This window comes from Tachysurus fulvidraco, chromosome 19, assembly GCF_022655615.1.
Source record: "Tachysurus fulvidraco isolate hzauxx_2018 chromosome 19, HZAU_PFXX_2.0, whole genome shotgun sequence".
NCBI classification, from domain to species: domain Eukaryota; kingdom Metazoa; phylum Chordata; class Actinopteri; order Siluriformes; family Bagridae; genus Tachysurus; species Tachysurus fulvidraco.
Window position 1 is genome coordinate 22,606,084 of NC_062536.1, and position 23,529 is coordinate 22,629,612.

Consider the following 23,529-nt stretch of genomic DNA (forward strand, 5'->3'; position numbering starts at 1 on the left):
GTTTGGGTGGAGGGTTGGAGATGTCACTCTTAACTGTCTTCTGAACCTGAGAGCCCTGATAAAAATGTAGGCCACGCCCACAATAGTTATATTTCAAACACATGCAAAGACGTGAATACTTTTTAAACTTTGTGTGCAATAAATAAACTTGTGTTTATGTTGGATTAAAATGTTACATGCTCGATACGTCATCTTTAATCATATTTTAACTATATATCTGGATTATATGTGGCGACGTTTGAACGCCGTGACGTCACTGTTTGGGCGCATTGTTGCTTTTTCCGCACTTTCCCGCGCCACCTACGTCATTTCCGCCCGCTGAGGGAGGAGGACAGAGGAACGGAAAATGGCGGACGGCGTTGATCACATCGATATTTACGCAGATGTAGAAGAGGAGTTCAGTCAGGTACACCTTCAGCAAATTACAACAAAGACTTTCAACTGTTGTTCACTTTAACTCGTGATGATTAAACGTTAATATTCAATGTATTTGACTAAAGTCTGCAGCGCGTGCACAGTTATAGCATCCAAGCTAACGCGAGTGCGCACAATGAAATGTATAAAGCGGCCGTGTCTCAAATCGCGCTCGTTATTAATCAAGTGCACTAAGTAGTGAACAGGACGACGGCGTCCTCAGTGGTATGTAGTGCACTCTGTAGGGAGCTGGCGGTGGTTTAGGATTCGGCCTGGGATCGTTGTTAATCTGGTATTAACGAGGTGTTATTTTTTATATATCGTATCTTTAAACATTACTCACATTTTTAATATAGACCATTTATCTGAGTTTATTTGTGATATAAAATGTGTGATTCTACTCTGTGGCTACATGCGGCCATTGTTTATAGCGTTTAGCTAATGATGCTAAGCTAATTATATAAACACAATGCTGTAACTTTAATCTGTAATAAAAAACAGTGAATTAGAGCAAATTTATAAATATATAATGGGCTCATTATTTTTATTACATTAGTCTGAGGTAAAAATCTATTTAGTTTAAGTTATACAGCCTTTATATTGTTTTTATTACATACACACACTGTGCTGTAAGTTATGTGAATATAGTGTTTGTGTGTAAAATCCATTTATTTAGACGCAGAAATATAAATATTAGCATTAATAATAATAAAGTTACACACACACGTTATTTATACAGAGCTTTAGCCATTAGAGTAATTACACACTGCTGCACACTTTGGTGTGAGTCAGGATTCTGTCCCTGATGTGTTTACTAACCACATGTTGTGTATTTAATAGCACTATAGTCTTTATTATATTACTTATTATACACACGTCTCTTATTTAGGAAACAAATGTCGCTTACATATGAGATGTGATGCATATAACCGTGTCTGTTTGGGCCTGAATACATGTTAACAGAATTAGCTGATTAGTAAAGTGGCATTGTTAAAGAAATTAATATTTTGGATGTATGATGTAACATCCTGTGCAGGTGTTAGTGTGCAAGTGTTTTTAAAAGTTATTACGTATTGTTTCATGTTCACTGTATTTGTGGTGTGCGCTCTCTGCTTACAGGAAACAGATTATTCCGTTCATGAGCAGATTGACCTGTACGATGAGGTCATCTCTCCCTCGGCCAATAACGGCGATGCCCCTGAGGACAGAGATTACCTGGACAACCTGCCCGCACCTGGAGGTACAGAGGGGAATAAAGGAGCTCCACCCAACGTTGTGTACACGTATACTGGCAAGCGCATCGCTCTGTACATCGGCAACCTCACCTGGGTGAGCTGAACAAACACACTTACACATGCACACAAACCTGACTTGGGTTTATACACACACATTTACAGCTGCCATTTATTCTTAATCTACATAGTCAAAGGCAAACTTATTATTTTGCCTATTTAAAACAGATGCATTTTCTAATCGTGTTTTTTTAAGTGATAACATGCCGTGTCTCAAATAGGTCTGTTAGTTTTATGTAATTCCCTACTTATGGTTCACACCACTGATATGTCCTGTGTAGTGACTGTATCGTTATAGACTCATTAATATTCAGATTTTAACCTTGTAAATGGTTTAAAATTAGTGTATGATTGTTTTAGATATTGTTGTGTTTATATTTAAAACTCCTGTTTTCTCCACAGTGGACTACAGATGAAGATCTGACAGAAGCCATTCGTTCCATCGGCATCAACGACGTACTGGAGATCAAGTTCTTCGAGAACCGAGCTAACGGACAGTCCAAAGGGTGAGACCATGTGCAGCTCCGTGCTGCTGAATTCCCTGTGCTGTTCCCATGGAGGTTCTTGTGTACTCTGTGTTTTTACTAGGTTCAACAAAGTGGTTCAGCTCTTAAAGCACTGAACACTAGAACCACATGAATTGTAGATCAGCAAACAGGGTTATAGAACCCTTCCATGTGCATTTAGTGTGAGTGATGTGTAACTGTAGACGAGAATGGTTGGTTAAACGGTGTGGTGTTGCAGGTTTGCGCTGGTGTGTGTAGGATCAGAAGCCTCCTCCAGGAAGTTATTGGACTTGCTGTCAAAGAGAGAGCTGCATGGCCAAAACCCGATCGTCACACCATGCAACAAACAGTCACTCAGTCAGTTCGAGCTGCAGTCACGTAAGAGTGAGTTATTTACCTCTTATATAGGTCGTTAGACAGTGTTAATATTTAAGGTAGTAGTTATTATAACACACACAACAGATTTATTTCTCTCTATTGAAGCACAGTACTAGAGACTATATTAAAATATTTGTGGTGTTAAATTAATGAATGGTGTGTGTCTGGTGTGCCTTGTTTTAGGCACCCAGTCAGGCCAGATGTCAGGGGAAGGGAAGGCTGGACCTCCAGGTGTTGGTCCCCGTAGTGGTTTTCCCCTAGGTAGGGGTCGCGGGCGCTTTCCGGGTCCTGCAGGTCCAGGAGGAGATCGCTTTCCTGGACCTGTTGGACCTGGAGCACCGCCTCCACACTTCCCTGGTATGACACTTTACTGTAATTTCTGTATTACAGTTTTGTTAGTTCTGTGCATATTAAATGACATTGTTAATATATTGTCCATCGTGTTCTTTTGTGATTTCTCAGGTGGTATACAGAGTCCTCCCCGCCCTCCTCCAGGTCCTCCTGGTCCTCCAGGACCTCCTGGACCCCCGCCTCCTGGTCAAGGTTTAGCTCCACCCCTTTCAGGCCCTCCTAATAGGGGGGACCGCCCACCTCCTCCTGTATTGTTTCCTGGTCAGTTTGGCCAACCTCCGCTTGGCCCATTACCTCCTGGCCCACCACCTCCGGGTTATGGCCCGCCCCCTGGTCCTCCCCCTCCACAGCAAGGTCCACCCCCTCCTGGCCCATTCCCACCTCGTCCCCCAGGTCCTATTGGACCCCCCCTGGCTTTAGCTCCACCCCCTCACATGCGTGGCCCCCCTCCAGGAGGCCCACCACCTGCCCCCCACGTCAACCCTGCCTTCTTCCCACCACCCGGTAACAACAACATGGCAGCGCCAGATAGAGCCCCACCCCCCAACGACCCATACGGACGACCTCCACCTTATGACCGGGATTACGGTCCGGGCAGGTAGGCGCTCGTCTGTCAGCTAATTAACTAAACCTGTGTATCTTGTGACTGTGGTCTCAGGCATCAAGAGCTGATCTGTGTGTTCTCTTTATTCCACACGTGTTGTCAGGGAGATGGATGCAGCTCGTGCCCCTCTGAGTGAGGCTGAATTTGAGGAGATAATGAACAGAAACAGAGCTATTTCCAGCAGTGCTATATCCAGAGCAGTGTCAGATGCAAGTGCAGGTAATCACACACCTGTGTTCACCTGAGTGGGACATTAAAGCTAGTAGTAATAGTTTCCTCTTAATGCTTAGGGATGTATGTTTGGTAGACAAGCAGGTAGAAGTGTAGAGGGTCAGATGTTCTGGGACTGAGTGATTTTTACTCACTGTGTGTTTCTTGTGGTGGTTTCAGGAGATTACGGCAGTGCTATTGAGACACTGGTCACTGCAATTTCATTAATAAAGCAGTCAAAAGTTTCCGCTGATGATCGCTGTAAAGTGTTAATCAGCTCTCTGCAGGACTGCCTGCATGGCATCGAGTCCAAGTCCTACGGTTCTGCCTCCAGGTACACGGCTCATCTGTGTTCAGATCTCATCTCCTCTCTCCATTCATCCTGCCCTCTCACTTACCGTTCTGTGTCTCTCAGCAGACGAGAGCGATCGCGGGACCGGGACCACAGTCGCTCTCGCGAGAAAAGTCGCCGTCACAAATCACGTAGCCGCGATCGGCACGAAGATTACTACCGAGAACGGAGCCGTGAGCGAGACCGCCACCGCGAGAGGGACCGTGACCGCGAGAGAGACCGCGACCGCGAGAGGGAATACCGTCACCGCTAGGACAGAAAGGTTAGTGTTTTATTTCTTATTGTGTGTTTATCAGTTTTATTACTTATTACTTAAACTTTTCAAACCCAGCTTTGGATCACCGCTACAGGATGTCAGGTAGGTATCGGTACGGTAAGACCACACACACACTTTTATTTTTGCCATTGAGACTTTTGTTTTTGTTTTAATTAATTACTGCTCATTCCATGCTGGAATTTGATTGGTTGTTGATTTGATTTTGCACTGATTTCATCTTCAGGGATATTTATTTGTTTTTGATGTTTGGATATTTTCTATTGGGTTTTTGTGTGTCGCACTTTAGTGTTAATTATGTGCCCGAGTGTTTATACACACGTACATGATGATAAAATATATCTTTTTAAATGTAAGTGTGTTAATTGTACAAATGTTGACTTTTATACACAGTTGGCTGTAGATTTCTGGGGGAAACGTCTAGGTTCTGAACTCATTAGAGAGTAAATAAGCGAGGGATGTTTATCGGCCTGTGTGTGGAGACTGTACTAAAGTACAGGGAGGTGTTTATATCAGTAATATCTGGGTTTGTGTTATATATATATATATATATATATAAATAACAAAATCTAATATCCTGTAAAGACCAGAAGTGATATTAGGAGTGTAGGTTTAAGCAGATTAGTGCTTTATGTAAACACCAGCATTCTAATTCTCAGTCAGATTAGATTTATTCTGTATCAGACAAATAGATGTATGATAGTCCGATTGTAATAAGTCTGACACATAAACGCTGCTTTACAGCTGGCCCTTTTTTATATGTACAAAATCCATTCATTGTTTAAGACACAATGTGAATTGTTAAGTGAGAGAGAGAAATAAAGTGAATTGACTTTTTTTTTTGTATTGTGTTTAGAAAATTCACACATTTTCACCAGGGCCATTAAAGCTAAACTTTAACTTAGGTATTTTATATCTAATAGAAATGACTTTATTCAAGATATTTTATTAATTTATTAAAGTACTGACTTCTTGACCTGTTAAGACTGGGTGTGGGGTCACTTTGGGTATAAACTGTGAGCAGCTTGGGGGGAGTGGATGTAAAGGGTGGATGCTGAGGTTTAAAGTTTTTACGGTTAACACAGGAACTTAAGAACTTGGTGTTCAGTGGCCCAGTGTTAATGTTGTGATGAGAAAATAATGTGCACTCAATTTCTTTAAATTCCTGTATATAAGATGTGTATGGAGCACATTGGCTATAATCTGTCAGAAAACGTGTATAAGGTGACCAGTATGTTGTGTTGTCAGGCTACAAAGCATCTAATGTTTAAGTGGTATGTACAGATATTTATACCACAGTAGTCAGTGATGTAATGAAGCTACTGTTTGTACAGACCAATTATTACAGAATTTATAGGTTTATGATGTAATCATAATGTCGATTGGTTTAATTTATCAAATCAAATCGGCTTTATCATAAACTGTGTTTCTGTCTTGCTCAATTTTTGCCAACATTTGCATTTGTTGTTTTTTTTTGTTTGTTTTTTTTTGTTTGTTTGTTTTCCTTAAACTTATGGAAGTATTGACGTTCTATTGATGTCAGATTATTGTACAGCTGTAGTATAACATGCCCTTATGTTGAAACCAGGTGAAAGTTCAGGCAATGTCTGGTGTGATTTAATTAAACTCCATTCTGTTAGTAAATATGTAATATAGTAAATAATGTGTAATCCTAAATTGTTCAGAAAAGTTTACACCCCTGTATTATTGGCCGAGTATCGTTTGGGTTATTAGAGCTGATCTTCATGGCCATCAAGTGTCTTGGAATTTTTGTTCACATTTGTAAGCGACAATGATCATGTTTATGTGTTTCTGCTCCATGAGCAGGACTTTTGTTCTCATGCATCCCACAAATCCTATAAAATAGCTGGCTAATATTTAAAAGTCCCAGTAAACATCGCAGACTTTAGTCACAGTGATGTTCTAGCAGTCACAGTGACTAAGACTGCTCAGAATGCTAACTATAATTTGTATTAGTTCATATTATTTATGCTTATTTAGCAGTCAGAATCACAGACTGGGCCAACGGGACCTTTGTCACTTGCTGATGTGAACAAATGTGAAGTCAAGCAGTTATTAGTGTTGTATGGAATATGTAATATGTAGTGGCCTAACATTCTGTTAACTGGAGCTGCTTCTGAGCTGTACGTCTGTCACCGCTCTGACATTTCTGTAGATGTTCAGATACTGTGTGTTTAAAACTGTTAAATGTAGCCGTCCTTCTCCTTATATACTGTTTGCTGGACGTTCAGTAGTTTTTACTCTGCAGTGATCCTCTTATCTAAACACTGCTGAAGGTGAATTATAAACTGAACATGACTTTGCGTACACACACGTAGTGTTGCCCTTCTTACTGCTTTACTGTAGACCCAGGTTTGTTCTCTTTACTGTACAGTAGATGAGTGTGAGGTTGTGTGTGTCAGAGCTTTTACTTATGAACTCATTACTGGAAGGTCAGATGTCCTTTGATTGTTCACCAGTTTGTTATAATTCATGATTCGGTAAATGTGTAACAAAGTAAGTTCAAGCTCAGATTTAAATATTATAATTATTACTGTAGCAGGGAAAAGTTTAATCATTTATTTTATCCATATTAAAGACAGTTTGGGCAAAAGGGCAGATGGATCAAGTAAAGTTTGCCATCAGACAGATTTATTGATCTGCTGTATAAAAGCATCACATGTCTATAATGTCAGTTCAGTCACTCCAGGATTACACAAAGTTCTTGTGAATGTTGCAGCCAGAAATGTTTTTTATAAATTCGTGATGCAACTTGACAATTTTGTCTTTTTTTTTGTGGACAAAAAGATTTGACTTCTGTTCACTACACATAAATTGAAGAGATTTGGCTGAGGCCATCCTTAAAAATATACTTGTGCCGTAACCCGACCGACCGTCAATTTAGGACCGACCTTTATTTATTTTTTGCTTTAAGTCTGACCGACCTGCTGGTTGTAAATTTGCGTTAAGACCAACCAATTTATTTTTTTAACTCTTCGAAGTATTAATACAAAAGCAAAAATAATATTAATTATATTTTAGTAAGTATTGTAAATATATAAATTGCCTACATACAAACAAAGGCTACGTTCTTTATTTTAAATACAAACCCGTGACATCTATGTTTACACTGTCGGTTACCGGATGTCACACTGTCCTGTGTTCGCTTCGTCTCATTCTCTCATTCACTGTCAGAGTCGACGGGTCGCGCTCGGTAACGATGGCTGCAGTAAACAAAATGGTCACCGTTTAACGTTGTACGTGTTCGGGCTCCATAATACATCTAAAGTCATTAAAACAGCCCAACACCACTTTAACTTGGCACCAAGTTCTGGACAAACTGTCCAGCATCAAAGTAAGGTTCGCGATGATGCGCCAGAAGGCACGGGTTGAAGACCCAGTCAGTGATGTCACGATATGCTAATTTGTTTAAAGTCAAACCTACGTAATCACAGTCACCAAAATTTTTCCTTTTTTTTTTTCATTGAAATGAAAAAAAAAATAGACCTACTGACCCTTTTTTTAACTGTTACTGCAAACCAAAATATTTTTCTGATTGCATGTTACGGTGAAGTCACACTGTGGAAAATCTCAGCTAGTTCTAATACATTGCAAACTCCCAAATATCACAACATTCTGTTTGCTTTGTGGTGATTTGTGTGATTTGTGCGATCCTGGAGAGATTGTGTAGTAAGGAACTGTTAATACACTGATTAATACATTTTATTGATTTATATACACTCAAACATTTCATTTCATTTGTAAATTGTTGTAGCTTCAAACTACAGAGTTGAAATGACGTAAAGTTCAGTGATATGTAAAGCTTTAGGCTGAAGACATTGTCCTTTAGCCCATGAGTGTCAGATGGGTAGTTTGGTTGTTGCTCACCAAATGCCATAAGCACAAAACATTCTGTCTCACAATTCATTTTTTGTCACTAAACCAGCAGCTAAAAATGTCCATGTTGATGATTTAACGCCAACATTTCTGATAAACGCGAAGAGAAAAGTGTAAATTTAAATTGTGTAAATCGGTGCTGCACATTTTATTATTGTGAAACAGTTAAATGACTTTAAGTGAACTTTAAGGGTAAGTGATTAATTTCAGAGTAATTTAACTGCAACACATTTTTATTAAAGGAAACTTTCTTGTGTCATGAAATGCTTCGCTTTAGAGGTCGCTGCCAGGTCTGTGCTGTTTTGTGTACACTCAACTAAGCATGTGCCGATAATCAGTCATTCATTACGTACTCGTGTCCTTTATGTATCTGATTGTATTTATCACCATCATATAAAACACCATTAAAGCTCACGACGACGATGTGATATCGGCCCATGCCTTGAGTTCTGTGTGTTTGTTTTCTGTTCTCATGTTCTGCACTACATGTAGGTTTAGTTGTGATTAGATCTGTTGTGTAGAACACACACTTTATACAGGGCTCACCGGTGGCTGAACTATTATACATTATACATCTGTTTTTTTAAGGTCTGTTGGTTTAATTCTCGATCGCATTTCACTTCCTGTTTCACGGTTGGACAAATTGTGTCTGTACAGTAGGAATAAAGTTTGCTCGACAATATTACAAATTTTCTGATCTGGAAAATAAAAAATAAAAAAAGGAAACCAAGACGAATCATGTCAGATTTTTCACCTTTAATGTGAGATAACAGTCAAGTTGATAGAGAAATCATAAATATATAAAGCACACTTTTCTTATAACTCCAAATTCTTATTGTGCATTAAAGTCCAACAACGTGGCACATCGTCCTTCCTTCGTTCCTCTCTTCCTTGTGAAATGCTCCAGATCGGTCAGGCTGTGGTTCCCTCCTGTATACGGCCGTCTTTATTCCTTTATTAGATCTGGGCTCTAACTGGACCTCTCTTCTGAAGCTCATCCATTTGTTGATTTGGACTTTGGTTGTCATCATGTTGTCCTCATGCTAGAAGGTGAACCACCTCTTCATCTTCAGATGTCTAACAGAGACCTGCAGGTTTGGTGCCTTTTAAATACTTTGGTTTGTGGAGCTGTCCACGATTCCCAGTCCCTGCTGAAGAGAAGTAGATCTGTAGTGTGATGCTGCCACCACCACTTGTTGCCCTAATACCCCATAGCCCAAACGTTAATACTCCCGTGTCATCAGTACGTGTCAGATGTTCTTTCAGCTCCTTTATTGTTGCTCTAGGTCTCTGATTGTCCTCTTGTCCGTTTTATCATCTTTGGAAGACGTTCTGTTCTTTATCACTGTCCATGTTGTCTGCTTGTCGATGGCCCTTCGCTCGTCCCCGGTATCTGACGTGACTGAATCTGATCATTTTACTCTCACCACATTCACATGATCTATTATAAGAGTCTCGGTACTCTGTTTGTTTTTCCCTCTTAGACTTTGTCGTGATTGTTGAATGTTGACATGATTTTTCCTGGTTTCATTTTTTACATGCCAAAAACGTTTAATTATAAAAGTGCTGTTTAATAAAAATGTAAATCAATTAAAACATCAAGTGTTTCATCGATCTAATAGAAGTAGCAAGTCTTCACAATTTATTTACTTCTCAATTATCAACCGAGTCGTTTAACAGCCAAAGTAAGTCCTCATTATAATCCAGACTTTTATTTGTCCAGCCCTGATTTATGTCTTATTCTGCTGTCCAAATCTTACCATCACTACTTTGGTACTATTACAGATTATTTATAAAAGTTAAGCTTATTAACGGGGAATAATGTTTAAACCATAGAGTATAGCTTCATGTTGGGATTAATTATAATTAATGTTCTATTAAAATGTTCTAATCTTAGTGCTGATTATTTTATAATGACTATTGTGTAGTTGTCTGAATGATGGTGTGTTCTGTGATGGTAAACTCATGTACTCTATTAAACGTTTGCTTTATAAAGGGAAGGGAGCCAGTAAATATTTAAATAAATAAATAACTCTTTAAATGGTAATATTTAGTATTTTGCTGATTGACATATTTCATGTGTTTAAATGTATTATATTATTATACATCTGGTGCTAATTTAGTTGTGCTGTAAGTCATCCATAGTAAAAATCCTTATTTTAAATCTTTCATTTTGCCCCTAAACCTTTTGTTGTTTGTAATTTTTTTCTGTACATTGAAGATAAAGTGTGTCTGAAGTGTTTAAAGTGTTTAAATCGGGATGTGATGTTGCTAAATTTGTAAACTATTAGAGCTTGCATGCTTGTGTGTGTGTGTGTGTCATTAAAAAGTGTGTGTATGGGTTTGAACCCCCAAACCAAACTGCCACCTTCGTTTCTGACACATTTCAGCTGAATGGAAGAAAACGACAAGGAAGAGGAGGAGGAGGAAGAAGCGACCTGAGCACTTCTCCACTCGTCCATCAGTGCTCTTCATCCCATCATCACTATGGCGACAGGACTGCTCCAGTACAGATCTGTTTATAAAAAACGTACATATACTCACTCACTCTTAATTCCCAGCTGCTTATTTTTTTTGTTTTTTTTTTACATTTTATTTGATCCTCGTATTCAGGAAAAAAAAAAGTAAGTTCAGCTTTTTTGGCGTTAAAGTTAAAGGTAACTTTTGTCTGCTCGGTCCTTCAACACAAACGTAAGCTTTTTTGACGCCCGTAAACGTGTAAATTGTTGTTTTTATAGGGAACTTTTGTTTTCATCTCCCTCTTCCCCTTATTTCCCTTCTGTTTGTCTCATCGTTGTGTGTGAATGTCTCTCTGCCTTGATTTATTAAATAGACTGTTGTAATAAAGTGTTTCTGGGGTTCCCACTTGTTTATACTCTGTATTTCTTCATGCATTTCTCATGTTGTTCATGTTTAGTCATTGCACTAAAAAAACAACAGACGATCTTTAGTCATACGCTGATGTAGCCGTCACACTGACGACCGTGTAACGGTTAATAAGTGTGTGAGTAAGATGGCGACCTTAAATGGAGCTACGTTCTGTATATAACCATCATGTAACGAAAGATCAGCACATGACTAAATTTCATCTGAACTCGTTCAGGAAAATAAATGACACCTTTCAGACGTCTTACCTCATACTTACACGAATAGCGTCTGATTTCTTTTGTAAAATTGTATATTTTTGTACTTTTTTCATGTGGCGAATTTTTGATAAGGGCCTTCTGAAATCCACATGTTCGAGCTTCTGTTAGCAAATCAATGTTTAATCTGAGCCATGAATCCAGTTTTTTACACTTTACTTTCATTTTTATTTCTTTTGTTGTAGTAGTGTGTCTTACAACGGCAACAATCACGTAACGAAGAACACAAACTTCAGTTGTAGCTCCGTGATGTGTGTACGGTTGGTTTCATATCTGATTGTTTATCAAACACAAACATCTAACAGCTCTGAAGCTTTAGCTTTGTGTGTAATGTTCAGGAGAAAAATAAGGGATGAACAACAATGTTGTACAACATTTAAGTCTGTGTTTGAATTGTAAACGTTAGTGGAGTATTAGATGTGCATTACAAGGACAAAATCTGTATGGCTTTAATTCTGCTCCATTTTCTGTGAACCAGTTACCCTGTGAATGTTTATAGGGGTTTACTGTAGGCTTCGGGATTTTTAGTGAGGCACTAATGATTGGTCAACATGCAAACAGACTTTAATGTGTGTCCCGTCGGGTGTTTGTTTACAAGCATGAAAAAGTATTCAATGTGATTGGACAGAATTTATCCTGCTTCAGATGTTAGGACTCATGAATATCTGTAAAAACTGGATGGTCTCTTTTTTTATTTTTTTGCCAAAGTGTAGAAAGTACAAGCTGTGAATAGATGTATGTTTAATAGAAGGAGTTAAAAGTTGGTGTACAGATGTGTCACACTTATAACCTTAATAATGCTCAGAACAGAGGAAAAGGATGAAGCTGTAAACTCACTAACAAGGAAATCTGGGTTATTGTATTTTATTTATTTATTTTTCTTTTTTTTTTGTGTGTGTGTGTGTGGGGGGGGGTATAAATCGACGCTGTGTTGTAAATTCGAACCCCTAAAGCATAAGAGGCATAAATTAGTCCAGTGGATTAACCAGTTCTATAGTTCACTGGGTTAACTGTGTGAACATGTTTTATTACTGTATTGTAGCTACAGTGGACACAGATGTGACCCAAACGCCACTCGTTTGTGTTAAAGCCGTTGGATTTAAACGATTCATTTGAGGCAGAGAAGATTTGTAGATGAAATGTCCTTTGTGTTTCCCTTGAAGTAAGGTGAAATGAATTAGAAGGTAAAGGGTGTGAATGTATGTCTGCAGTCGTGTGAGTCAGTATGAAGATGTTCCACCGTTCTCCTCTCACAGGTAAGTGGATTTTACAGTATCTTTATATCTGACATAAACAAATATTTTCTACATTCTAAATAAGTAAATGTGTAGTAAGATCTTTGGTTTATTTCTTTATTTTATTTTTGTATGTGAGCTTATTTTGTGTGTTAAAACTTGGAAATGCACTTTCATGACAGAAGATGGAATTACCGAACCTTTTTTTGTCAGTTGTTTACAAAGACTTATTTATTTTAAATAAAATCGGTGTTTGTTGTTGATCTAATGTCATCTACGTTCAGCAGGAAGCGCGTGACTACAGATTTTATATATATATATATAGTTTATGATGAACTGTAAAAGTAACACAGGCAATAATGTAAATGTGTTGTAGCGGGAGTCATGTTACAGCCCACACACCATGCATCATTTATACCTAATGAGCTGCTTTATTACTGCATGCGTTATTGATACCCAGTGTTGTGGTTGTGTGACATGCCTCGTTACAGAGACTCATTAAAACCTCTATGGTGTGGTGCAGTCTCTGGCCATCTGAGGGCAGCACTGGTGACATTAATGTGGTCATTTCTCTGCTCGTCATTTGTTTTCAGGACACAATTGTAATAAGCCAGAATTATTTAGACATGTAATTTGTAATGACGATTTAATAAATGTTTTCTTCCTGTAAGGTGCAGGCTGTTTGTCAGTAAAATACTTTGTAAATTATATCTAAATCGCTAACAGTGCACTAATGACTAAAAGAGCAAAATGTTTTCTCAACACAAACTGCTTCCCAAGTTCTAAGACAAAAGTGGCTGTGAACAGCCCCGAGGGCACAATAAATTAGCCCCGAACATTACAGTAGCTTTATATTAGTATACGGTGATCCCTCGTTTATCGCGGTTAATGGGGCCCGAACCCCCCCACGATAGGTGAAGGAATTTCCGTACGTGTGTGTAGGTACCAGAATGTTTCAAATATGTATATTTATACTTTATATATTTATTTTACTTAAATCTATTTAATTATAAAACCTTAATATTATACATTCACTCTCTCATATATTTTACTTAAATCTTTGTCTTTTTTGATGTAGCGCCCTGTCGATTCATTCACTCAATAATGGCGGCATAACTTCTGCCCTGTTTTAACATATCTAAACGTTTTACCTTTTCAATTATGGTCATCATCTTCCTCTTCCTCCTGGGCTCACTATTGGAATCTTTTGCAAGCGTGCAGCGCTTAGGAGGAATTGTAAGGGCTTAACGAAAACACAATACGTGAGACATGGTTGACCGCGTGAACAAGAGTGGCGAGATACAACAAGGGAAGAAGCTGGGAGAGGATGCGATGATGCGCAGCCAATCATGTGCCTTGTCTGAGTGCCCGTGGGTATGTACAAAGCCTTTGAGAGAGTTTCTCTCTTTGTCTGGCATCCTGGGAAACCGTTATTGTTTTTTATTTTCCGATGAATAATCTTTAAAAAAATCACAGATGCACTGAGGCTGTTAAACGTGAACCGTGAAGTGCCGAGGGATTACTGTATTGTTATTGTTAAAATAGTTATATTCTGCACACAGTCACCTTTGTTTACATGATGTAATACGCAAGGTCTGATGTTTTTGCTTTGAAGCTATAAAACCACATTTAGAAGACTCAGACCTACAGTCTGCTTTACTATGTGCTCATGGCCTCCAACAGTAAAATGTGGGTAAGAAAGAAAATGTACATGGTCCAGAGAGGAAACCAAGAGCCCGAACAATGTAAATTGTGCATCAGTGTTATAACGTACAGCACCTCAGGACTGCTGGAATGCTGTCTCACCATTTAGCAAAAGGTCATAACCATTTGTAGTTGATGTCACTTATGTAATTTTTAACTGTTCCTGCAGAAGTGAAAGTGAAAAAAGTGAAAGTGACGTGACGTACGGCTAAATAAAATTCGTTCTCAGCATTTAACCCACCCAAAGTGCACACACACACACACACTGTGAACACACACCTGTGGCAGTGGGCAGCTATTTATGCTGTGGTGCCCGGGGAGCAGTTGGGGGGATTCGGTGCCCGCGCTCAAGGGCACCTCAGTTGTGGCCAGCCCGCGATTTGAACCCACAACCTTTAGGAGTCAAACTCTAACCATTAGGCCTCGACTTCCCCAGTTTTTGCATATCCCAGGTCAGACAGCTGAGTCACTGGCTATTTTCAAGCGGTGATTGAAGACCTACTTATTCAGGAAACACTTCAACTAGCGCTTCTTTCCTTATCTTTTGCATTTAAAAAAAAAAAAAAAACCTTTGACACATTTTCATTGTAACTTTGAACAAATGTTTTAAACTCATGGTATCTTAAGTCTGTAACCTAGTGAGCAGCATTAATGTATTCAATGTTAGAGATTTAAGCACTTATGTACGTCGCTCTGGATAAGGGGTCTGTCACATGCTGTAAATGTCAAGCCCTGGTGCAGGTGAGATCAAGGGCCTTGCTCAAGGACCCAATGTTGATGTCTCTGAGCTTGTTGGCTTGAACCCCGAACTTCTGATCAGGAATCCAGCCCCTTGCCCTCTGGACCATCACACCCTCACACCTTGTAGAGGCAAACATGCATCATCTCTATCTAATACACTAGTGTTGGATTTTGTCAAATAGACCTAGGGCTGATAGAGTAGGTACATTATATGGCCCAAAATATGTGTTTGTTGAACTCGAGATTTATTCTCTTTGCTTTTATATGAACTTCACCCTTCTGAGAATCTTCTTACTAATGCTCTTGTGCCACAATGACATCTGGTAGATCAGACACTGGTGTTGAGACTCCAGTTCATCACAAAGGTGTTCAGTGGGGTTGTACAGGGCTCGGTACAGACCTGCACCTTCACACCATGTCTTTATGGAGCTTGCATGTCGGTCCCTTTCAGACATTGCAGAACAAGCACAGCTGCTTTTTGTACACGACTGACAACATAATTACATAATTGGAGAGTCACAGTTCCTGTGTGATTATATTCGTAAATTCAGTTTATTTGCATAACACTTTAAACAATGAACACCCCCCCCCCCCCCCAAAAAAAAAAGCTCTACAGAAATCTAGAAACAATAATTATATAGTTCAATATTAAATTATTTATTTAATTTGAAAAATGTAATTAGCACCAGGTCCTGGAGGAACACTTTAATTTCACTATGTACTACCCCAATAAAGAACCGGATGATGAGGTGACGGATGATCAGTGAGTAAAAAGTATTTGTTTTAGAAAATAAGCTGCAGAAATCTCTGATACACAAAATAGCCCTGGGATGCAGACACTCCACACCCCAGAGGTGATGCATGCTGTTCTGGCACTAATCTCCCACTGCCCTTTCTGCTTTAACCTTCACTGCTGATGAGGAAAGAGGTGGGCAATTATACGCTCTTGATTTCTGGCCAGTGACTACGGAATTGTCAGCATTCAAACTCTGGGTCTGATAAGAGATTACGTTGTCGTATGTTTCTTACCCAGTGTACCACAGATCTGAGTAAATATTTGGTATGATGGTGGCAGTGGTGTATATCAGTGTCCGACAGGACTAAACGTACCCTGAATACCGAGCTTCGGTCAAGTGGTACGGATTCAACGTCATGTCCGTGTCACTGCAGAGAATAAATCACAACTCCAGCCATATCTGCACACTAGTGAGCCTCTATACATTATTATTTATTAGCATAATTGGGTTAATATTCATTTGTTTCAAGTTGTATGAATATGGGTGGTCTTTTATTTAAAATGTACAAACTGATTAGATCTTAATATCCCCATGTAATATTTATGTAAAAAAAAAAAGGCATGTAATTTGTGGACAATAATACTAGAAATAAACTAGAAGGTACACCGATCCTGTTTTCTTGTAATTTCATTCTGACGAGTCGTTGTACATTAGGGTCTGAACAGAGTGCAGCTGTAAAGGCTGGAAAATGTTTTTAGCCCAAGTCCTAATAGTACATTGCTCAGATTGTCATGTTATTTTTGTCATTCCGCAATTCTAGATTATATTTAACCCTCATCAGAAGAATAGGTGTCTATTGTATATAATATATAGTGACAAACGTTTGCATCACTTGTCTAACAATGACGTGTGGAGTCCCAGTAACGATGGCATGACACAACTGTCCAGTGTTAAATTGTTCATAGTGAACTGAATTATGGGATGCTTTGACTGCGGCTTCAGTCTTCCGAATGAAAAACAAGTGTCAGAGGCATTGGAACAATGAGATACGTTGTGGTTTGCTATACGAAGATCCACAATGGGGACTACTAACGTTTCATACAAAATCCCTGATAGGTTACATTCAAGTTACTGTTGTTTCCTCACAAGTGTTTTTTTAATCTAAAACCTTTTTAAAAGAGGTGAAAGATGGGTTTATGTGGAGTGTTGAATGTGTAGAATTTATTAGAATGAGCTTGTTACTAAAATATAAAGCTGTTAAACTGTCAAAGTGCTATTATTTGACCTGTTACTGGCCTCTGATCAGGGTTGTCTCCTTGCTGGTGTTACTTGATCAGAAGAACGAATGGCACAATATGTTTGGTTCATAAGCATGGCGGAAAAAGCAGTGGTGGTGGTGGAAAAGTGTATTGTACTGCAGGGTGAGCGTACACTTGTACTCCCTTATCCACACATCAAAAATAAATTAGACAGCAAAAAGGTTACGCTGTCTATTGTCCCACTGTTCATCAAAGATATGATCTTAAACAACGACCTGAACCTAAAATTCGACTCGACCGACTTTGTGAGGTATTTTGGATGTGAAAAGATGGGACATTTGATTTGTGCATGTTCAAACAGCAGCCCATATAGGAGCAAACCTGGGGCCTTCGGTGTTCTGAGCAAGGCTGACCGAGACTACAACACTACAGACACAGCTAAAGCAAGCAGACTGCTACAGAGCATGAGGATGAACAACCTGAACCTGTGAGTGACAACACCCAAAACATTAGCAATAATCAGGAACCAATGGTTTATGTTCGCTGTGTTTAATGATATGGAAATTGATCAGTATGCATTTAAAACACCTAAGAGAAGGTGCTGCTACAAAGAAGGTGCTGCTACTGCGACTAGCAAGAAAATAGTGATTCTTCTGACTCTAGCACATCAAGAGATACCTGAAGGAAAAAAACTATTACTTTCCAAATCTTAAGGGATTTGTTCAAGTTGAAGCAAGTGAAGCATGTTTCTCAGACAAAGATGATTGTTACCTTTAATCCTCTTGGATTATAGGGTAGTGTCTGTTTTAGCATTCTGGGGCTCACCTCTCTTACCATGGGTGAAATCTGCTTTGCCTCTCAATGTAAACAGAGCTAAAAATGTAGAGAAAAGATTAGAAATATATGAGCTAATGAGACAAAATAAATTGGATGTTTTATTTATTCAACAAATACATAGCGATGATATAAATGCTACTGAACGGGTTAAAGAATGGTTTAGTTTGTCTTTAAGTCATAAAGCGTCACTTAGCGGAGGCAGTGCGTCACTCCTCTCTGCTACACATGTCTAACAGGTTTGACAGGCTTCTCAATGAAGAAACCTCTGATGAACCTGAAAGAGCTCTGGTTAAAAAATACTTCATCTTTAGGCATGTGAAATTAGCTACACCTTTAGGGCTCCAACAGCACTGGTTAGGTGTATTCCTGGAGCCAGGGCACAGACATAGCAGGTAATCTTAGGGTCTTAAGCAAGCATAGGTACTCGAAGGTAGTTTTCCATGTAGGAGCTAGCGATATACGCCTTCGTCAATCAGAGATTACTTAGGAATATTGTAGAGGTGTGTAAAATAGCGAAGGCGATGTCCGATGCTGTAGTATCCTCTGGCTCCATCCCAATGCTTTTTGGTAATGTAGCTTACGGCAGGTTATAGTCACTGAACTGCTGGATGTCCAGGAGGTGCTCTGAAAACAATGTGGGCTTCATAGATAATTGTAGCACTTTTGGGGGCAAGACTCGCCTGTTAGGACGGGTTGGTGTACATCCCACACAGGCAGCTCTCATTTACTTGCAGTATAGCACATACTGTAGTTTAATTACAGGTCTAGTTAATCTGTGACAATCCAGGGCCAGGGAGCAGACAAGTAGGCTAATCTGACCATCCGCTAGCTGCAGTGAGTCGTCACCCAGGGTTCACTATATCCCCGAGCTAAAGAAAAAAACATAAACACTCCAAAAATTTGTTATAGTAACCTTATTAGCATAAAATTAGATCATATTGAATGCACAGCCAGCACCTTTGTTCTAAAGCTCTTATGCCTAATTAAATGATTACCAAGGTTCACTTTTGTTGGGAAACTGGAGAGACAAAACACCAGATCTTTAGTCTGGTGTTTAACAATTAGCTTAAACAATTAGCCCTCAAGTTTCTAGTCTGATCATTGTTTCTACCCCTGGTTGGAACAGGAAGGAGTTAGTGTTGGGTTTGTGGTGAACTCAGAGGTTACGATGACCCATTAGTTCCTCAGGAGCTCTCGGCTGTGCAATTATACACTGTTGTAGAGAGGACATTATTTACATTGACATTATTTCCTGTCCAGTGTCACTAAATGAGGATGAGGTTCAGTTCTGAGTCTGGTTCCTCTCAAGGTTTCTTCCTCATATCATCTCAGGGAGTTTTTCCTCATCATCGTCACCTCAGGCTTGATCATTAGAGATAAATGTTAGAGATAAAAAGTAACTTAATTTTAATTTTCTTATTTTTTCTCTCTCTCTTGTTTCTATACTTTCTGTAAAGCAGCTTTGAGACATTGTGAACTATTAAAAGCACTATACAAATAAATTGAGTTTAAATTGAAATTATAGATGATGACTCAACAACGTCTGACCAATCCCAGTCCTGATCTATGCAGCACTGTGGGATAGAACTCAAATCAAACTCTCTCATGTGACCCTTAGTTGTTTTATGAGGAGCAAAAGGATGGTTTATATATATATATATATATATATATAAAATCTTGGTTGAGATTTAAGCTTGAAGTAAAACATTATTTATTTAGGAAATTGCTGTGCTGTGAGGGAAATTAAATACTCAATACTACTGTGTACAGTAATAACTGCTTGTGTAATTGAATGTTCAGGACAATTGTGTTTTCTGATATTAGACTAATAAAAGCTACACAAATCTATGTTGGTACACTCATCTCTGGGATAGCAAGCTTGCTCCAGTCATTCATTTAGTAAACCTGATGATGTAATAACTCTGTGCAGAAACAAGGACAGGACAAAGGGAACGTTCCAGCAGACTTTAAGTAGTTTAATTTGATTTACACGAGCACATCAAATGTTCTGTGTTGCTTGCATTGTAGAGAAAGTTCATAAATGTCCTCCTTTCAAACTAGGCCAGATTAAACAATTGAGATGATGGACAGAGTTTTTCTGGTTGTTCTAGAATGGGTAGCTTCTGAATGAAAGGCAACAGGAAACTTCTCTAAAGCTCCTATGAGCAGTTGTAAACATACAACAGTCAACACATTTAACAGCAAACAAATAAACAGTACAGTAATCAACTCTAACTATACAGTAGACGTGTCGGCTCACGGCGACAGATTAGCGCACCTTAAATATCATTCTGATAACTGGATTATTGTGAATGATAGTGAATGTAAACTGACAGTCTGTGATAAAGGACTCAGGAGATAAAAGAGAATAATTACACAAGGTGTCTGTGCACAGGACAATACTAAGGATGTGTGGTTCATCTGTAACTGGTCATTGGGTTTAATGTATTGTCAGAGTGAATTACGTAGTCTGCTAGTCTTGCACCACATAGTGCAGGAGTTTAAACAGGCCCGGGGTGGGGCGAGGCGGCCGGGTTCTTTGACTAACCTGACAACTCTGCACATGCATCATTTCTTCTACAGGTCCTGTACGGAATGTTGTTGATTGTTGGTGTTTATCACTATGTATGTCGTCTGTGATGTGTATCCACAGGAACCCGGTGCATGTTCACTGACTCAACAGAGATGATCACTAGAGATGTGTGAACCGTGTGATTCCTAGTGAAGTTATGTAAAACAACATAACTGACTTTTCCCTGCCTCAATGGGCGTGTGTGTTTTAGCATTAGCGTCATGCTTACTCAGTCTTACAGTGCAATCATTTCTAATTATACTTAAACACAAACAGCTAAAGGTCTTGTTATACTTCACTTCTTTGTTTTCTCTGCCGAGATTAAAACACGTCTCTTGTAGGTTATTTACTTTGGATTTATTTAAAGGTTAAACTGAATCACACGTCCTTTTACTCCTTTACTTTTGCTAACACATAATAGAAGCTTATAGCTTCCAGTTTATTGTGCATGTCTAAATAATTACACGACAGACATGTCATGACCGAGTTGGGTAAAGGGAACCTACATTTGAGGTTTAATCACACACTTTTCACTTCCTGTTTAATTATATATAGAGATTCTGGGAATATTTCTCTGTAGTATATTTAGGCCTAAATTTATTCTTTGATTTTCATTCCATACTCTATTAAAAATATATAATAAAATGTTTAACATCGTACCAGGTGTAGAGACGGGTCTCAACCCACATTCTGTATACTGTGCACATGAACACAATGTTCTTCTGTTCCTCTCTGGACCACGGTAAACATCTGTATAGACAGTTTGTCCTTCACTGATGGAGGTCCATGTTTCCTTGTCGTTTGGTGTACATGATAGTGTGTGCAGAAAAATGTAGTGTAACCTTAAAGTCTTAACCTCGCTGATAAGGTTATTAGCTTCTGTCGCTACAGCAATGTCTGTATTTAGATTAAAAGTTTAAGGTCGTGCCGTTCTGAGTGACAAACACGGATAAGGGTCTCGTATCTCACTGTTGAGTCCGTAACCATGTGTGAAATGAGGTGGAATGAGATTTCCACAATGAAACTTTGGTTTCCTTTTGTCCGTTAGACAAACACACTTCTCCTCTAACACTTTGCCGTGATTATCACCATGGAGAAGGTTTTGTTTCCTGATATGAGGTTTCAGAATTGTCTTTTCACCTTTTCACTCTCACCGTGTCTTTAAACTATCACTATAAACCATTGTGTGTTAGCTAGTTCAGCTAAATCAGCGTCATGTAAGGAGACATGAGATGTTTACATTTCTACTTTGTGGTTGCCTAGCAACGGTACTCCTGATTACGGTCAGCTAAGCCGCGTGTTTACTTACTCGATCAGAATCAAAAGTTCCACTTGAAAGTTCCAGTTGTTCCAGCCACCATCACCATGGGTGTGTCTTACACCACACACTATTCACACTGATCACACTGCTGGAGTTCGCTTCACCTCAGTAAACACAGCTCACCTCTATTGTTATACGGCTCTGATGCTTTTATGTGAATGGAGTAATGGTCACTGCTGTTGTTGCACATTCTACTCCTCAGTTGGATGTCAGAGTTTGTGTGTTTAAGTCTTCCTGAAGCTGCAGGCCATGAAAGCAATGATGTTTTCTCTTATAACATGATGCTAACACTGATATTATTTGTTAACCAGCTGAAGCCCAATTTCAATACATTTAATAATGTTCATATACACTCGTACCAGTCAATCAAACTGAGTTATAATTCAAATGATTTACTTTATTGCTGTGTTCATTCATGATTAAACTATTTGTTACATAAAACTGGTTTAGTGAACAGAAATTAAAGAAACTAAAGAAGTCTGTTCTACAGTTGTGACATTCGAGAAGACGTTTGATTACATTACCTGTCCGTTTTATGGTCATAATGGGCCTTTAGGCAGCATAGATGTAATAAGGCTTCTGTATCTAATGATCTTTTCCATAACCTTATTCAGCAGATCTACTAATTAATATCAATATGAGGACATTAAGTATCGTCTAGCATTAGGTATTATAGACAGTTTGTCTTAGTTTCAAGGTGGTTCAACTGGTCAGTATTTGATATCTGATATATTTACATTATAAATATCTACTTTTATTTTCTTTTATTTTTACTTTCAAAGTCGATCTCATAGAAACAACAAAAATGGAGCAAAAATTACAGATCTGAGTGACTTTGAAAATTGTGTCATCCAGGTGAGGGGGTAGAACATCTCCCAAACAGCATGTCAGTGGTGTTCTGGTACCTACCAGAAGTGGTCCAAGGAAGAACAACAGGTGAACCAGAGACAGGGTCATGGTGTGTGGGGACAGTGAAGACTCTTTATAATCATTAAAACATCAAATCAGCACAGTGGCACAAATTATACAGACAAATGTACTGTGATTGACATTGCTGTGATATTGCTGTACCCATAAGACTGGAGCAGATACACACGCTTTAAAACATTATAATTGTAAATAACAATAGTTATTTTATTTGTAAATAATAAATAAATACAGGGATTGTTGGTGACTTTCTCGGTTTACCACATGGACAGAACACTGGAGTGGGGGAAGTCAAGGGGAGGTGGAGTGTGTGATGGTGAACAACCACTGGTGCGACCGCTGATGACGCTGTTATGGTGGGCCTGATCTTCAACAATGACGAGACCGCCTACCTTGATAATTGATAGTGGACTTCAGCACAAAGCAGGAGCGGTCATACCAACCGCTAAACATCAACGGGACCCCAGTGGAGAGAGTGGACAGTTTCTCGTACCTAAGTGTTCACATCACACAGGACCTGTCTTGGTCCGGTCACATCAACACCCTGGTGAAGAAGAAGGCCTGGCAGCATCTGTACCATCTGAGATGCTTAAGGAACTTCAAACTACCCTCCCAGGTGCTAAAGACTTTCTACACCTGCACCATTGAGAGGGTCCATGCACCATGCAGGACAGACGAGTCCTCCAGAGGGTGGTGCGGTCAGATGAAAGTACCATCCACACTGAGCTCCCTGACCTGCAGGACATCTACAGCACACGGTGCAGGACTAGAGCCA

The 23,529-nt window shown here is 39.1% G+C and overlaps 1 protein-coding gene and 1 pseudogene across 7 annotated transcripts; both read left to right on the forward strand.

Moving 5' to 3' along the window:
- LOC113650183 overlaps positions 1 to 23,529 on the forward strand; it is a 410,150-nt pseudogene that overhangs the window by 339,470 nt on the left and 47,151 nt on the right.
- Positions 272 to 11,143, forward strand: cpsf6 (cleavage and polyadenylation specific factor 6). Of its 7 annotated transcripts, none has more exons than XM_027158342.2 (10): positions 272 to 406; positions 1,534 to 1,743; positions 2,109 to 2,212; positions 2,451 to 2,596; positions 2,774 to 2,947; positions 3,053 to 3,539; positions 3,649 to 3,764; positions 3,936 to 4,089; positions 4,171 to 4,369; positions 10,669 to 11,143. In XM_027158342.2, exons 1-9 carry the CDS (start codon positions 347 to 349, stop codon positions 4,358 to 4,360), a joined length of 1,641 nt encoding a protein of 546 aa, XP_027014143.1. In that variant the 5' UTR covers positions 272 to 346; the 3' UTR covers positions 4,361 to 4,369; positions 10,669 to 11,143. The 7 variants fall into 7 exon arrangements, with proteins under 7 accessions (XP_027014143.1, XP_027014144.1, XP_027014140.2 ...); XM_027158343.2 differs by having other exon boundaries at positions 4,174 to 4,369; XM_027158339.2 differs by having other exon boundaries at positions 2,774 to 3,539; positions 4,174 to 4,369.